A 16,227-nucleotide genomic window follows, 5' to 3' on the forward strand; every position below is an offset into this window, starting at 1 on the left:
TCCTGGCTTAGTGAGGACAGCCAGACTCTCAGAAGCCTCTGTGCCTTACTCTCCCCCCCCCACCCCATCTGTCTACTGCGAGGGTCGCACTGACCTCCGGCCAGCACTGACCACCGGCCAGTACGGAGCTTGGGACCATGGGAGGATTTAGGTTGGAGAGTGAAGGTCAGAGAAGCCCATTAGATGTCTCTGATGGCTCCAACCAACTGAAACTAAGCCCAGGCCTCTTAGAACACGGGCACGCCCAGCCCTCACTCTGAAAATGGTATAATCTATAAGACGGCTGACAAATAGCTGTGAATGTGTCATGGGAATGCAAAAACGATATATTCAGTTTTAACGCGATTGCCAGAGAATGGATATATAACTACTCAATAATCAACGCAAAGATGGATGAAATTTATATTGGGTTCTGTTTGGAGAGCAAAGGGGGGGGGGGGGGGGGGGGGGGGTGGAGATCTGTCTTGACTGCTCATTGGTCAGAATAGGGGAGGGTGAGAGTGTGTGTTTGTGTGTGTGTGTGTGAGTTGGCAGTCATAAGTCTCTAAGCTAATTGACTCAAATTAAAGTTATTCAGATCAATGCATCAGCGCTTGAGGGCTTCAGTCCTGGTCATGGTGATCAGGCTGTATCTCAGGGTCACACTCATTAGTCTGCGGGTTGAACAGTGAAACACACACATCCACACACGCGATCACACACACATGCGCACAGACACACTGTCTTTCTTATACGCAAACAAGGTCAGACACACACACACTGTGCACACACACATACACACAAGCATGTATGCACACACACACAAGCCACCACAGCCCACCCCCTACATGCTGATATGCATTCTGGCTTCATCAGCACATATGTGCATTCAAACCCATTCAGCGTGCTCTCCCCCACGCGCACACACGCTTCCATAGAGCCACACATTGCTTACTCCCACACATTTACATTAAGTCATTTAGCAGACGCTCTTATCCAGAGCGACCTACAGTAAGTACAGGGACATTCCCCCAAGGCAAGTAGGGTGAAGTGCCTTGCCCAAGGACACAACGTCATATAGCACAGCCAAGAATCAAACCGGCAACCTTTTGATTAGTAGCCCGATTCCCTAACCGCTCAGCCATCTGACTCCGCACACACAACCTCTTCATCAACACACATGCTCTCACACAGTGTGTGTGTATCAGCAGGGGACTGGGCAGTACAGGGTTGTTATTCTCCAGTCAGGATGAGCCTGATGCTACCACACTGTCCACTACTCATTTCCTGCACTAACCCTCCTAACCCTGGAGGGATCTTCATCAACCTTTGGGCTTTGCAGTGCTGTTACACACGCACCTGTGCGCGCACAGTTGTTATGCAAGCTAAAACTAAAACAGTAATAATATTACTTATTACTTGGAATTATATTTTAATCATGGATTGTGTTTTACAAATCAGGTAGTGTTTTCTCACCTCTGTTCTAGAACAGTTGGTATACTTTACTGACCCTGTGTACACACCCCTTAAGTCCGGCTGGGGAGACCCTGTGTGACTCCCAGAGATCAAAGACGAAACACACAGACTGAAACAGATCAAGGCTGGGCTCCTGGCAAAGCTAAATATGAGGTGTGTGTGTGTGTGTGTGTGTGTGTGTGTGTGTGTGTGTGTGTGTGTGTGTGTGTGTGTGTGTGTGAAAGATCAAAGGCATTCAGAAGTTCCATACAGATGTAATGACCCCACTCTGAGAGCAGAGAACATGAACACTAAACGTGAAAACAGCAGGTTCATTTCAGCCCGGGCCAGCCCACAATCTCCTCTGGTCTTCTGGGCATCTTGACCGAGACTCCCTATGAAGAATGTGAATAATAATCAAAAAGCTGAAGATCTTCATTACATGCAAACTAAAAACATGACATGCAGTCCCCACATCTTCCATGTTATGCACTGTACTGAACACATACTCCTCCTTACTCCACCAGACGACCACAAATCGCCCAAGGATTTCTCCTTCCTGGTAATCAGTCTAGAGAGCAAGCACTGGCGTTGCCCAGACAAAGCCTGTATGCGCACGTGTGTCTGTGTGCAGTTTCTGACTGAACCCTAAAGGATTGTAAACCGACAGAGGTACAGTAGCAGTGGGAGTCTTGTCCAGGACTGTGTGTTTCGCTGATGAATACACCCCACACAACCTGCCACCCACACCACCCCCCCCCCCACCACCCTCCCAGCACAACACAACGGCCAATTTACACACTCCTGTTCCCACTCTCTCAGAGAAATAGGCTACTGTTTAGAAGCCAGTTGGACAGACTAGCTGGTATTCAATGTGCCTGTGTCCTATTGACTGTGTCTAGAGGGGGGCCAAACAAGACACTGCCTGTGCTCCAAGAATCTCAACTGGCTGATGTGATGACATACTGTATACTGCAAGCACCTAAGCACACTGTCCGAGAAACGGGGACAACGTAGGCTAAGAATAATTGAAGAAAATGTGGTGGTGAGAAAGTCAAGAGAAGCCGTCTCATATAAAATGCCTGGTTGAGACATCAACTGGGCAGGCAAACCAAGCCTGGTTACAGTCACAGATCTGGTATCCTGTGTGTGTGGGTGTGTGTGTGTGTGTGTGTGTGTGTATGCACCAGTTTTAGGGCCACTGGAACAGAAAGTAGTGAAGAGGTTTCCATCTAGCCTTGGATAGACAGACATGTTGTTTTAAGCGACCAGACTAGAGTCCTGTCTGTCCAGACAGAGCAGACTCTGGCATACTGTACTCTACTGTACAATACTGCCGTACGGCTGTGTTGTTTGATACGGGCCCAGCTAGTGTTCCCCAGGCTAAATCATTGCATAATCCTGCCTCTGTGCAGGCAGCAGTCATGGGATTGTCAACATTCCTCCCACACAAACATGAGCTTGATTCCACACACACACACACAAGTTCAGTAGGGCATAAGACTGGGGACCTTTGGTTTTACCCACTCATACACATTTCCATGCTCACAATACAGTGTGAATGCTCACACAAACACACATACAAGCACACACACACACACACACACACACACACACACAAGTAGCACAAGGCTTGGCTGGATCCAGGGGGCTTGCTCAAACTCACATGACTAGTTTAGTAACATGCTTCTTCAACAGTAGTATATTATTCAAACCCCCCTTCCACCACCACCACCCTCCCACACACACACACACACAGCACAACAGCCAGAGCAGTCCAGAAACTACAGCCTCTGGTCTGGTAGTTAAAAACGACTCCTTGTTATTAGCCATGAAAACTAGAGGCAGTGGAATCACCAGGGTCCAAACAGCACAATGACATATCTGATATGTAGACATATAGACAGACCGATGTTCAGACATCCACCTTTCATAAAACCCATTCACTTCTTCTCTGGTAAATAAGTAAACAACAGCCTAGTCCTTTGGCCTTGAATGGAGCCGAGGAAGTGAAAGGAGTATAGATCATGTTGAATGGGTCTCAGTACAAGTTATATCAGGAGAATATATACTAGAGAGAATGATGTAGCCTTGACACGCACTTTCACATTTCAGTAGGCCCAGGAGAAGAGCAGACGAATTCACTGGATTGAAAATGGAAAAGAAAGCAAGAAGGAAGAAAGAGTATGTGCTTCCTTTAGTGGAAGGGTGCAGCTGAGGCTGGGCCCCTTCTGACGAGCTGGGCTACAGGCTGGGTTTATTGTGGCTTATCAGGCTCCACCACGACCTGGCCAGGAACGGACACAGGCTGTGTAAACCTTTGCAGCTTTGAAGCAACTTTAGTTTGACACCCTCTGGCTCATCAGCTGGAATTTATGGAGTCACAGTAACCCAGACAGTCACACACAAGCATGCATAAGGTCTCCCCGCCTGCCCCCCCCTCCTCCCACACACACACACACACACACACACACACACACACACACACACTATCACACACAGCAGGTCAATATTCTCAGGGCCACTTGAGTAAATCAATGTATCTACGTATGACACAGGAGTCGTGAACATCGTTAGACAGACACCCACCCTCGTCTGGGAGTCTAACAAACACAGGAACATTCCAGAACATTCCAAGCGTGACCAAACGTCATTTAGCCCGGTTGTCATGAACAATCCCCAAGCTGATTAGCAGCTCTAATGGAAGCAGCAGGACCCTGTTTATGGGTTTCAATTACTAGTGCAGAGCCTGTTTGAATGGACCACTGACACAGACAGACAGACAGAGACAAGTTCCACGCAGAGAAATTACAAAGTTAAAGGTTGCTGAAAACCTGGAAGCAATCTTTACATTCATACTAAAGTTGAATTTCTGCAGCACAATGACTCAATAAAAAAAGCTTTCAAAAAGGAAGCGTTAATAAGCCATTATCCCTCCAGGAGACTAAGGAGGGAAGACCTGTCCATTGGGTGGTAATTGGAAGGCTACCTTCAACCTGACACCAGCCAGGTACTTGTCACCTTCCTCTAGCTGTGATGTAGGACCCACACCTAAATACCCAACCCGTCCCTGTAAAATGATTTTGGGACTTTGTGTGTGTGTGTGTGTGCTACTGTGTGTGCTAGTGTCTGTGTGTGTGTGTGTGAGTGGGGGGGGGGTAGGTTTGGTTTGGGTGATTTGCTGCTGCCTAAGGAGTGGCTGACAGCAGGAAATGGGCTGCTTCATGAATAGTTCTGGAGCTGCATAAGAGTCCAACCTACAGTAGTCTGCTCGCGACAGTACTACAGATTTGTTCTCCTCCAGTGTCTCGTAAATTAATAAGCTTGACTGATTATATTACCTAGCAATATCACAATACCATTAGGAGAAAAATCATTTGTTAGACAAAAACTTTTTCAAATCCCCCCCTTCCATTAAAATCCACACACAAATTCAAACCTAATCATTTGACACTAAACTAAAGCAAGCAGCAAATTGGCTTAGTGAGAGCCTCTGTAAGCGTCAATATGCTGATCAGTGTAACTGATGTTGGAGTGTGTGTGAATTTGTGCGTGTGTGTGTTTATGCCCAGGATAGTAACACAGACGTGGAGAAAAATTAACTTTGCTGTCTGTAGGATGTAGGCTTGAGGTCCATCCAGGTTAACATAGCTCACATACAAAAACACTAACACCGACACACACAAAGTTCACAAAAACCGAAACAAATACACACAAATACAAATGTACGCGCTGTCACAAATGCAGCAAAAAGGTTCCCTCTAACCTGAGAGGCAGATGAAGGTCATGTAGTCCCCCTGTCCTCCAGTGGCCAGGAATGGGATCTTCTTCTTGGTCCTCCTCCTCACCTGGACGGCAGCGAGCATCTTCTCATCGTGAGGCGTGAACACCTCCTTGTTGATGGCTAACTTGGCACTCATGTCGGTGAGTGGTGGACAAGAAGGGCAGGGAAGGCTGTCTGTTCTGCTCTGTGGAAGAGATAAGGGACAAGGACCAGATAAGGGACAAGGACCAGATAAGGGACAAGGACCAGATGCTCTTGTTAAAGGAGAAATGAAACGTAGCATAGGTAACCCGGGATGACTGTTTTGTGCTGGGAGATGTGAGCAGAAGTCACATTGGGGTGCAGGAGGGGTGGAAAATGATAGTGGCACGAGGCATCGTCAGATGGCTTCAAGTCTCTGCAGTCCCTTGACTCTGGTAACCCCCTCCCCTACCTCATCTCTGCTCTGTTCCCAGAAATGGCACCGTAAAAGATCGTAATGACATAGTAGGAGGGAGCAAGCCAGTGACCTGCTCTGAAGTGATAGAAAGTCGCTCAACTCCTGGCGGGACGACGCAAATATTGACACTGAATCTCTCTCAGCAACAAGGCAATATTCCTCTCCGCGACATGATCCAAATGTCACCAAATTGAAACGATTTTGTTTTGGAGCCAAAGACAAAAATCTCATTCGGAGACAGACAACAGAGGATCAGGTCTTTACATTTCCATTACTTCTTCTAAAACTTGTCTCCCCATTCCAGCCGACAGTGTGGTACTCCTCCAGTGAACAGTGTTGATGTAATGCCCAGGTCCCAGACACATTATGTTGGCAGAGTATTAGTGGCGAAGCATTATGGTGTCAACTAAAACGGTGTTAAGCAAGGCCAATTGTGGTTAAATGCAGGACGCAGTCGTAAAGAATGCTGTTTAATTGGGTCAAAGTGTCTCTGGAGGACGACTACGAAGTTTAATCATTCTCTCACAGACTTTTACACACGCACACAAACACAGTTGCCACCAACTAATTGTCAGTCTCAAACATTAGATTCCTACTCCCATTACTCAGCTCTGAGGCATAGCGTCTCAGGCCGAGACACAACAATCTCATCAAACTGGATTGCTAATAAACAGTCCCAACTCTGTTTCTTTCTTTCTAAAGAGTTTAGCAAGCTTCAAACGACTGTTTGGCAACGAAACTGAAGAAAATAAAGAAGATAGAAAGTAGAAAAAAAAAATTTTACAAGAAAAAAAGAACATTCAAAGTAAATCAAATGAAGCTACTTTATGTCCCTGTATGAATAACAGACACTGGATCTGGCTCTGGCCAACTTGGGATAGAATATTACACAACCGTTCCTCAAGATTATCACTTGTTTAATGAACGATGGCTCTATCTAGAATCATCAAAAACAGGCCAACTTTTCTAGAAAAGTAAATAGACCAACAACAACAAAACATCAGCTTGGAATATCGACCACATCCATCCGTGGACGGATGCTCAGTAAGCCTCGTCACGCCTTGAAAAAGGCTACTGTACGTTCAACAGCCCCCTCACTTCCAAACTGGTGTCCATTTTTGCTACGGCTCTTACGGCACAAAGACTTTCTGTGAGGTTTTTATCATTTCTATGTGAGTATTAAGAGTGATGGATATGGTTGATGGTGCCTTCAAAGTGCTTGTGAAACCATTAGCACAGTGTGGTATTTCTTGGAAAGAAAAATAAAAAAGAATTAAAGAAAGAAAAGGCTCCTTTCCCTCTATATGGTTATCTTAGCCATGTTGCTGCAGTGGTTTCCATATCTACGTGGTACAGTATGTGAGGATAATAGGACTGCATCAGTGATAGGTCACTGGTTATGTCGTCTCTCTGGGAGGTGGCAGAGGTAGGGGGGAGCTGAGCATCAGGTCTTCACAGCAGAAGCCCTCTCTGGTGGGATATAGTCTGTAAAGCCTCCCGCTCACTTCCCCCATGTTCCAGCTGGAATGGAAGGATCCCCCCCCCGGCTCCATCCAAGCTGTCACCTGGCAGAGGGGAGTCCCTAGCCTCCATCCGGTGGGTCACTGAAGCATGAGGGTTTAGGACAGAGCCTTCAGGGAACAGGATTGGAACATAATCATTGTGGCTGGTGGTGTCAGTCCTGCACAGCTGGCCTCTTCAGCGGTGAACATTCACTTCTCAGAGCTTTTTTTCCAAACACCCCCTTTGTGCCTCAGAAAGACTGCACCTTGCTTTGCAGCAAAACGAGAGTCCCTCTCCCTCTCCTCCACTGTGTTAATGTGTTCAGCTGGAGCTTTCAAATCTCCTGGGGGTTCGGCTAAATGGGGGCTTCATGTTGAGAGGCAACACCGCTACTTTCCACATCATCTCCGTACTCACTCGTGTCTCCTACCCTACCTCACCTGCCTCTCTTCTTGCTTTTCTCCAGTGGCTTCTACCCTGCCTTGCCGCTCTTCCTCTAATGATGTTATCCCGCCTCTCCTCCTGTATCTTCTTCTGCCTCTCCTCCCCTGCCTCCCCTGCCTCTCCTCCCCTGCCTCCCCTGCCTCTCCTAATAGACTCAGAGGAACCTGCTACAATCAGTTATAGTGTATCGAATGTCTCTTGCATCTCAGGCAGTTGGTCAATGAGCACCATCTGCTGAAGTCAGTTCTCCTTCACCATCCACAGATCTAGCGTGTATATGCAGCAGGTCCTATCATGGCAAACCATTGTTTAAATTCTGTTTTTTGTTACAGTGCTTTTGATGCAAGGATCAGATGTGCAGGCTAGTTGCTGTGCTGTCAGAAAGTGCGAGCGCTAGAATCCTCCAGAAGCTGCCGGTCTCTGTGGATGTGCAGCTGGGAGCTAAGAGCTAACCCACAGAGAGGCTGCCTGGCAGGAAACTGATGTGTTGGCTTTATCTCTCATCCACTGTCGCCTTGTCCAATGTTGTCGTGTAACAGTTCTTGTGTGTGTGAGGGTGTGCGTTTGAATGGATTCAGCGAGGCGGTGATAAGCAAGGGAAATCACAGTCCCGCAGCTTATCTTTTCTTCACATTCCTTAGAGAACACCCTACACTCAGTAGGGAATTACAGTTACTCCTCAGCCTGTGTGTGTGTGTGTGTGTGTGTGTGTGTGTGTGTGTGTGTGTGTGTGTGTAATTGTAAGTGTGCACACTGTGTTTTTCTGTCTGTGTAGTGAGCATGTCTCAGAGCAGAGTGAATCAGCTCAGGAACAGGCTGCTTTTATTTGAAAATCACCAATTAATGAAAACAGAAGGTATTTTCTTGGCTCGGACGGCCTGGTTTTTAAGAAAGGATCTTGCTGTGCTTGACAAAGCATACACAGTGTTCACTAGCACAGGTATATTATGTGTTAAATTCTCTACAGTACTTGAGTAGTGAATGGAGTGCACAAGGAGACGGACACATTGTTACAACGGTCTAAAATGATGTGGGAAAGCACATGAAAAACTGTCCCGAAGGAAAACTCCCATGTTTATGATGATGTTGTTCAAAACCGTTTTTCCACAATCGAGACCCCGATACTGTATCTTGAAATAACTAGGCAGTGACCTGTGGATGGCTCGGGTGAGGGAAACTATTTTACAATTCTATTAGCATGAAGATGGAGTATCTGGCTTCGGTAGCATTTCATCACAACCCTCTTGGCAGGAACACTTCTTACGTATCTTTTCTCTGCCCACATTTGACTAACCTTGGTCTCCCTTACTCCCGTATACTCTGTGTTTCCCCTCCCTCTATCACTTTGGGAGGCCTTGCCGGAGCAATTAAATGGGCTCTGTTTCCTAGGAAATAAAGAACCACGGATCGTTTCACATCCTCTTGGGCCTCCCAAGAGTCTTTCATGTGAGGACGGGATCATCTCGAATCCACGCAGAGTAACCTTCTAAGATCGCCCGCCCCCCCCCCCCCCCCCCCCCCCGCCTCACGTGTACAGAGGGACGAGATCTAGCTGGAACAACTTGGGTTTCAGAGGTGATTCCACACCAAGATAAACACAGATGGGGCTTGTTAGTTGTTGTTGCCGTTTAGTGAAGGATGAAGTGACCGCATTGTCCACCAGCCTGCTGGCTTTTCTGCTATCTGTGCCAGCTCGCTGTGACAGCATCCCCTTTGCCGCGGCTGCCGCAAGCGCCAAACGCTGAGATAGAGGTCATTTGAGTTTTCTTTTAACTTAAGACCAGCATGCCAGGTTTATGTCTGATTGCAGGTGAGCTCCTTCAGGGACGTTTTCACAATCTGCTTTCAGGACAGCCACGAAAGCCTGTGTCTTACAAGCGTGTATGAGGTTTGGCTGGACGCCAAATGAAGTTCCGTTGTTGAATGGGAAAACCCGTTGATCAGAAACCCCAGTGGACCATTCAGGCAAAGACTTTCTTCTCCATCCTTCCAGAGAGAACTGGTGGGCACCATGTTCCTATGAGGCTCAGGTGAACAGGGCTGTGGTGCCAGCAAAGCTCAGGCTAGGCATGAATCAACCACCAGGAACAGCACATTCCCTCCACCCGCCCCTCTTTTATCGCCTCCACCCCCCAAATGATCTCATTTGTTACAGCCTGGCGCCTTATGACAATAAAACATTTTGGAGAGATCGTCAGTGGGCAAGGTCTGAATGGAGAAACAACAACAGCTTCTCAACAGAAATCCAGAGAATCCTGTTACAGTCCTGTTTTTGTGACAATTAATTTACATGTAGGCCTAAGCTAAACTGCCAGGATATACTGGCAGAGTTCCTGTACCATATGGACTTAATGTAGCTAAACTAATAGCTAGCATTACTGAATGGACAAGTTAATGTACAACTGACCTAGACAAACAAGTTCTGGCAGGGAAAACCTATTATTCAAACTGTTAAAGCTGAACTGCTTGTTCTCGTTGATGACTTGTCTTTGTGTGAAGAGCAGCCACATAGCCTAATAATCACTTCTCCTCAGCAAAGCCCACAGCCGAAGGGACAAAACTCCCCAAACGTTTCATCAGAATCCTTTGCTTGTTTTGTTCCCCTTTCCCATTACATGAGCCACTGAAGACAGAAAACTGTCCCTGTAAGGTCTAAGATCTTATCGCAGCAGATAAAGGAGTGTTTCTCTCCGTCTAGTGGCAAGTTAACACGAGTGGGGACACGGAGAAGGACTAAAGAAAGCCTAAATGTGGCAGAGAGCCCGAGCCCAACATGACAAAGCTGTGCGGTAATAGCCCATCAGAGATAGTTCAATGCACTGCCTGACAATCTGAATAGCTTTGCCCCACCTCTGACTTCAATACAAACGCATGCTGAGCTAAACCACTCAGCCGGAGAGGCGCACCAAACAAACAGGCTCATTTTCAATTCAGCTATAGTCTACAGTGGGTGAGTGGTTGTTCAAATCGGCCCAAGTCATGGAGGTAGTTTTTGATACAACTCCACATACATACCTACATACAGCAACTCAATCCACACACAGCCACTCAAAACCTTTAAATGGTTAAGCTCTAATGACTGTGCTAAAACTTACCACCAATTTGCTTCCAACTTGGGAAATGAATTCCTCATCCCAGATAAGTGTAGCCTACGCTATGGGTGTTTGCTGTGGTGGCTCTCAGCACCTAGGTTCCCTGTCTGAAGAAAAAATTACAGCCTTTCTACACGTTGAGCCTGGCTGAATTCAGACTGCCTGTGGGTGGAGGCAGACAAGGTTTGAGAAGGGGAGGGAATCTGAGGCAGTCCCAACACAGACAACACTACAGGCGCATTCCAGTTTCACAAACGGTAACAAAATATTTTTGACAAATTCTTTCCCTATCTCATAGCCTTATTCAAGGTGAGGGCAGCTTGCTGCAGCTGCACAGCTATTCTCTCACAGGACTGTCTCTTCATCTTATAGCTAATTTACCGCAGCTCACAGCTTTTGAGCAAGGCAGACCGAATTCCGTCCCACAATGCAATAGCCCAGGCTTAAAAAGCAGAGCAAACAGACTGCCTGTGTTTCAGCTCAGCCTAGTAGGCTATTGTTTCAACCCAACAATAGCAGCATAAGCTTTGTAAATATTGTGCTTTTGGTCAAGGAAAATCACTCAAGTCTATGCGGTGCTTCCAGCAAATGAGTTCCAATAGGATATCCTGATTATACTGTGGCAACAAAGCCAAATACAATTTCATTCAATGAGACTAAAATGACTGTAGTACAGTAGGGTGTGGTACAGTTACCTAGTCCCACACACACATGCATTTTGTAATAGCCCCAATTTGCATATAATATAAATGAATAAGACTTCAAACTCTAAATTCAGAATGATTAACATGTAAATAGGCATTCCTAACTATGATAAATGCTTGCTTTGATACAGGTGGAAAAACTATTGGCTAAAATTATTTGAACAAGCCTACATTAGCAATGTCTGATATTGACATTAAGAACCTCAGAAACTCTTCAAAGTTTGGACAATTTACATTTACATGTATTCATTTAGCAGAGCCTTTATCCAAAGCGACTTCCAAGAGAGAGCTTTACAAAAGTGCATAGGTCACTGACCATAAAAATGAGATAGCCCCAACATTGCGGGCAGCCAAAACAAAATGATGGGTCAGATAGCCTTCTATTCTTATCATAGGCTACAAGAATCTGAAAACATGTAAACAGGAGAAGAAGAAAAATGAATAATGTGCCTTACAATGTAGGAGGCGTGGTGATGAAAATGGTGGAATGTCTTGAACGTCTTGAACAGATGTTGATAAGGTTGACGACATCACTAACACATCAACCATTGACCGTCTAGTGTAGCCTATGATCACAAAATCACTCTAAAGTTAAGAAACTAGGCTGTCCATGTTAGCTTATATCAAATTGTGAGCGACTCCTTCTTGTATCTGGGCAGCAGCCAAGGGGCGTCATTAGACAATATTTTAAGCAAAGCCATACAACCAGTGTCATTCAGTTCTGCATACAGGACATTTCCTTACATGTTTGTCAATTTGTGCTTCTGAGGCACAAAGGGAAAGTATTGAGTAGAACACGAAGCACCTTGGGCAGGTGGCTGCGTGTTTGCGTACCATGGCCACTGAACCAATTTGTAGCAAATGTTCTTTCAATACCGCGAAACTAACAGTGAAACCAAGTTATCAAAAGCATACTACAGTAACAACTAATATGCAAGTTAGAACTTGCAAGTTAGTATTTGCATATGAAACACCATAAAAAGTCGAAGACTCGCACGCTTTATATGTCTACTCACCACAATTCCTTAACGACTGCTCCACGTGTGGCTTCAAGCCTTAGTAAATGTTGTCAGTGTCACTCCATAAACTTTCAACAGTCCTGTTTTGTTACTGTTATCTACTCAAATTAAAAGGTAGCATTTCGCTTTTGACATCACGGTGGTTTGCTAATTTTACTCGCTGCGGAGTTGCGTATGGAACACAACACTGTCTCTGGTGGTGGTGGTGCTGCTAACGCGCCACAACTGCTGTCTCGGTGGAGAAGCAGTAGCGGTTCTGCAGTTCAAGCAGCCCACTACTGGGTTCCAAACCACCGATCACGTGGGGAGTTAGCGCAACGTTTTTTTTTTCAATGGGACTGTCAACAAACTTCATCAAAACAATGTGTAAACAACATATTGTGCTTCTAACTGTAAACATGGGACGTTTGTCTTGGGAAGGATTAAACTGTTCCCATGTTTCTACATTACAATACCTTACTTGTTAGGAGACAATTTAGATTAATATCATTCTAAACACAAGATGATTAGAAACTTGTTTAAAACTTGTTTAGACAAGTTTAGAATGTGTGAGGGTGTGCCTTCTTAATATGGAGGACTAAATGTGGCATAATTGAATAAATAGACATCTCTAAAGTGATGTAAAGTGGCATGTATTTTATAAGAAATACACATTTCATTTAAATGATGTGACACATTTCAATTTAACTGCAAAGGATCGGGACACAACCCATTACATGAGTTGTCCTCATGTGCTTGGAGCACTGTGATTGGATACCTGAGAGCAAACTGTCAGACCTGAGCTGTCAATCAAGTGGCAGACATACAAGTTTCAGTCTTATTGAAACACAATTGGGCCCTTTAATTGTTTAATTATGGCACATTTAGTCCTCCATATCTTAGTAGCCAGGTGTTGCCAGCCTGTGTGCATTTGTTCCTTCAGCCATACCAACAGCCTACCACTCATGGGATGGGTCTCTCTCTCTCTCTCTCTCTCTCTCTCTCTCTTTCTCTTCCTCTCTCTCTCTCTCTCTATCTCTCTCTCTCTCTCTCTCTCTCTCTCTCTCTCTCTCTCTCTCTCTCTCTCTCTCTCTCTCTCTTTCTCTTCCTCTCTCTCTCTCTCTCTCTCTCTCTCTCTCTCTCTCTCTCTCTCTCTCTCTCTCTCTCTCTCTCTCTCTCTCTCTCCATGATAAGCCTCATCTCCTACAATGTTAAAATAAAAAGACTGGTTTGAACCCAAGAAGAACTGACTAGGGACTTGGAACAGAAACATCCAGGAATCAAATAGGAATGCTCAGTACTTAAATGGTTTTCCTTGAGATCCTTGAGATCGTTTTACAAACGCCTGGGCATTTTTTTTTGTTTTCACACAATTACAAACCATGCAAACCATCTGGCTGAACATGCGGAAAGCATTCATTCAAAGCTATTCATATTTGACAAGAGTTACTGTAGCACTGGGAGACTTTCTTTTTTATCTCCACCTCCTGACTGTGTAGTCTGATTTACGATGGCCCTTCCACAGCTTGTAAATTTGGACCTGTACGAGAGCACGTTACTGCTCCAGCCCTGAGTTCGTTGGGACAGCAGTAGAAGGTGTGGCCAGCGTACAGACTAAAGGGAGAAGGTAATACTGTACTGAATGTCTCTGTTGTCCCCCACATGGACCAAGCACACTCACTCAGTGGGTGACTCAGTTTCTCCAGCAGCTCTGTGTGGTTAGTGCACGTTGTGGTTGTGTGTGTTTACGTGCGTGTGTGGTGTGTACTGCATATGTGTGTTTCTGTGTTCATGTCTGTGTGTGTCAGAAGGAGAAAAACAGAGAAAAAAACAGCTGGGATCGAGGGGGGGGGGGGGGGGTGCAATGGAACGGGGTTGAAGAGCAGAAGTTGTTTCCTGCCCGCGAGTCTGGGAATTTGGGCAGCTGCAACCCCGTGGAGAGAGGCAGAGATGTGTGGAAAGCACGATGAAAGAAGCAAAACACTCTGCATGAAAGCAAGCCTTCTAAGGTATTACCGTTCAAAATAACAAGGAGGTTGCACAACAAGGTACGAAGCCAGCCCCTTTTCTCAACGCTACGCAGAATCTTGGACGCTTCACCCGACCCATGGAAGCCAAACTGCCCCCAGGTTGTCCCCTTACTTTATAGACAGAGGTTTTCCACATGTGCTAAGGGGCTCAGCTAGCTCATCTTCTCCCGGGGTTCACCACGAGTGCTCACCCCACCCCCACCCAAACATCTCACCCCCTCACTTGTCCGTTAATGGAAAACATAAACATCCTTCCTGCCAGTGACATCATCCGCATGGAGAGGAGAGAGGCTGGAGGGAGGCTGGAGAGAGGCTTGAGGGAGGCTGGAAGGAGGCTGGAAGGAGGCTGGAGGGAGGCTGGAGGGAGGATGGAGGGAGGCTGGAGGGAGACTGGAGGGAGGATGGAGGGAGGATGGAGGGAGGATGGAGGGAGGCTGGAGGGAGGGAGGATGGAGGAGGGAGAGCAAGGCGCCCCAGTCTCCCCTGAGAGCAGGGTAAACACCGGGGCTGGGCCGGCATGGAGAGGTCCCTCTGCTCCTACCGCCGGCCGCCTCTCATCTCCCCACGCAGCCAGATGGCTGCCTGGACACCGCTCCTTTACACACGCACAGACACACACACACACACTCCATCTATCTACTGATCAAACGCAACACTCCAACGGTGTATTCATGTTTCTGGTTCTGGTTGTTTGTTCTGCAACATGTGACGTATAAATCAGGAGTTTACTTTTGGGTCATTAATACTTTACAGTGATAGAGGATTGTTATGTTACAATAGATAATAATAATTATATAGGCTATCTCTAGGTGTCACATTCCCACTCTGGCCTTGACAGGAATTGAATGCGAGCATGTGTGTTTGACTGTGACTGTTTGGGGTCGGTTTATCTTTGAACCAAACAGTCGGGGAGCATCAAACAGCAGTGTGCATGTTTTATTTTCTTTCATCAGAGTGCTTTTCTGGCTCTTGTTAGATTTAGACTTGGACAAGTCACTCTCCATTTATATGTGTCAAGCCAGGGGGAAAGTGTGTGTGTGTGTGTGTGTGCACCTGCCCCTCTCATCGCATTTTCCTTTTGCAGTATCGATTCAGTGAATCACGTTGTTGGTTTTGACTGCAAATGACACCTGGCTTTAAGTCTTCGCATACAACTAATCCAAACAATCATTGCAGTCACACTGTCACACAGTGACCCAGCGTGCACAGTAAACAGCAGTAAAATGACTGTACCATGATCATGTGGTGTTTTCTGCAACTGGTTAGAGAGGCCTGTTCCTACGGTTTGCTTGATGTCTGCACTTTTCACTCCTTTCATTTAGCTTTCTCGCTGGAGTGCATCTTAGTTAAACCACAAACTTGACTCAACGATAAGGCTCTTTGATACCTGAGGTCATTAGGTTCGGATCCGCTGTAGTGTGATAAGAGCAAATGGTTTGGTAAAGAACGCTCTGCTAATTGGACCTCACCGTCGTGTGCTTCATGAATATAATACACTCAGTCAGGCAAGAGTGCACCTATTTAGAATGACTTGTGACAGGACAATTGATGTTTGAAAGGGATCTATCATTTAGGGTCGTATTACATCTATGCAAAGGTAATGGAGGTTGGAGAGAATACTCAGTGACCTTCCGGGGCCACAACGAGAGCTGTGCTCTCTGTCACCAGCGCCAAGACAAGCACGTGTGTGGACATTGGGTGCATTTTGGGCACTGATAAATGATGGCACACATGAATGCTGGAGACCTTACCAGACATATGCATGTAAACTGGCCTTCACCTTCAATCAGTAACCCAGA

The 16,227-nt window shown here is 46.1% G+C and overlaps 1 protein-coding gene across 4 annotated transcripts in view; it reads right to left on the reverse strand.

Moving 5' to 3' along the window:
- stxbp6 (syntaxin binding protein 6 (amisyn)) overlaps positions 1-12,681 on the reverse strand; it is a 49,867-nt gene extending 37,186 nt beyond the window's left edge. For 2 of the 4 annotated variants that reach the window (XM_047016382.1, XM_047016359.1), the window contains exons 1-2: positions 12,417-12,681; positions 5,201-5,402 (exon numbers count right to left, since the gene is read on the reverse strand). In XM_047016382.1, the coding sequence (XP_046872338.1) occupies positions 5,201-5,354 (154 nt within the window). In that variant the 5' untranslated portion in view covers positions 5,355-5,402; positions 12,417-12,681. Of the gene's footprint in view, positions 1-5,200; positions 5,403-10,699; positions 10,852-11,855; positions 12,047-12,416 lie in introns of those variants that run through there. The other 2 variants (XM_047016374.1, XM_047016366.1) reach the window with 2 other exon arrangements.
- Between the last annotated feature and the right edge of the window lie 3,546 nt (positions 12,682-16,227).

Source organism: Hypomesus transpacificus, chromosome 3 (genome assembly GCF_021917145.1).
Source record: "Hypomesus transpacificus isolate Combined female chromosome 3, fHypTra1, whole genome shotgun sequence".
In the NCBI taxonomy this organism is placed as follows: Eukaryota; Metazoa; Chordata; class Actinopteri; order Osmeriformes; family Osmeridae; genus Hypomesus; species Hypomesus transpacificus.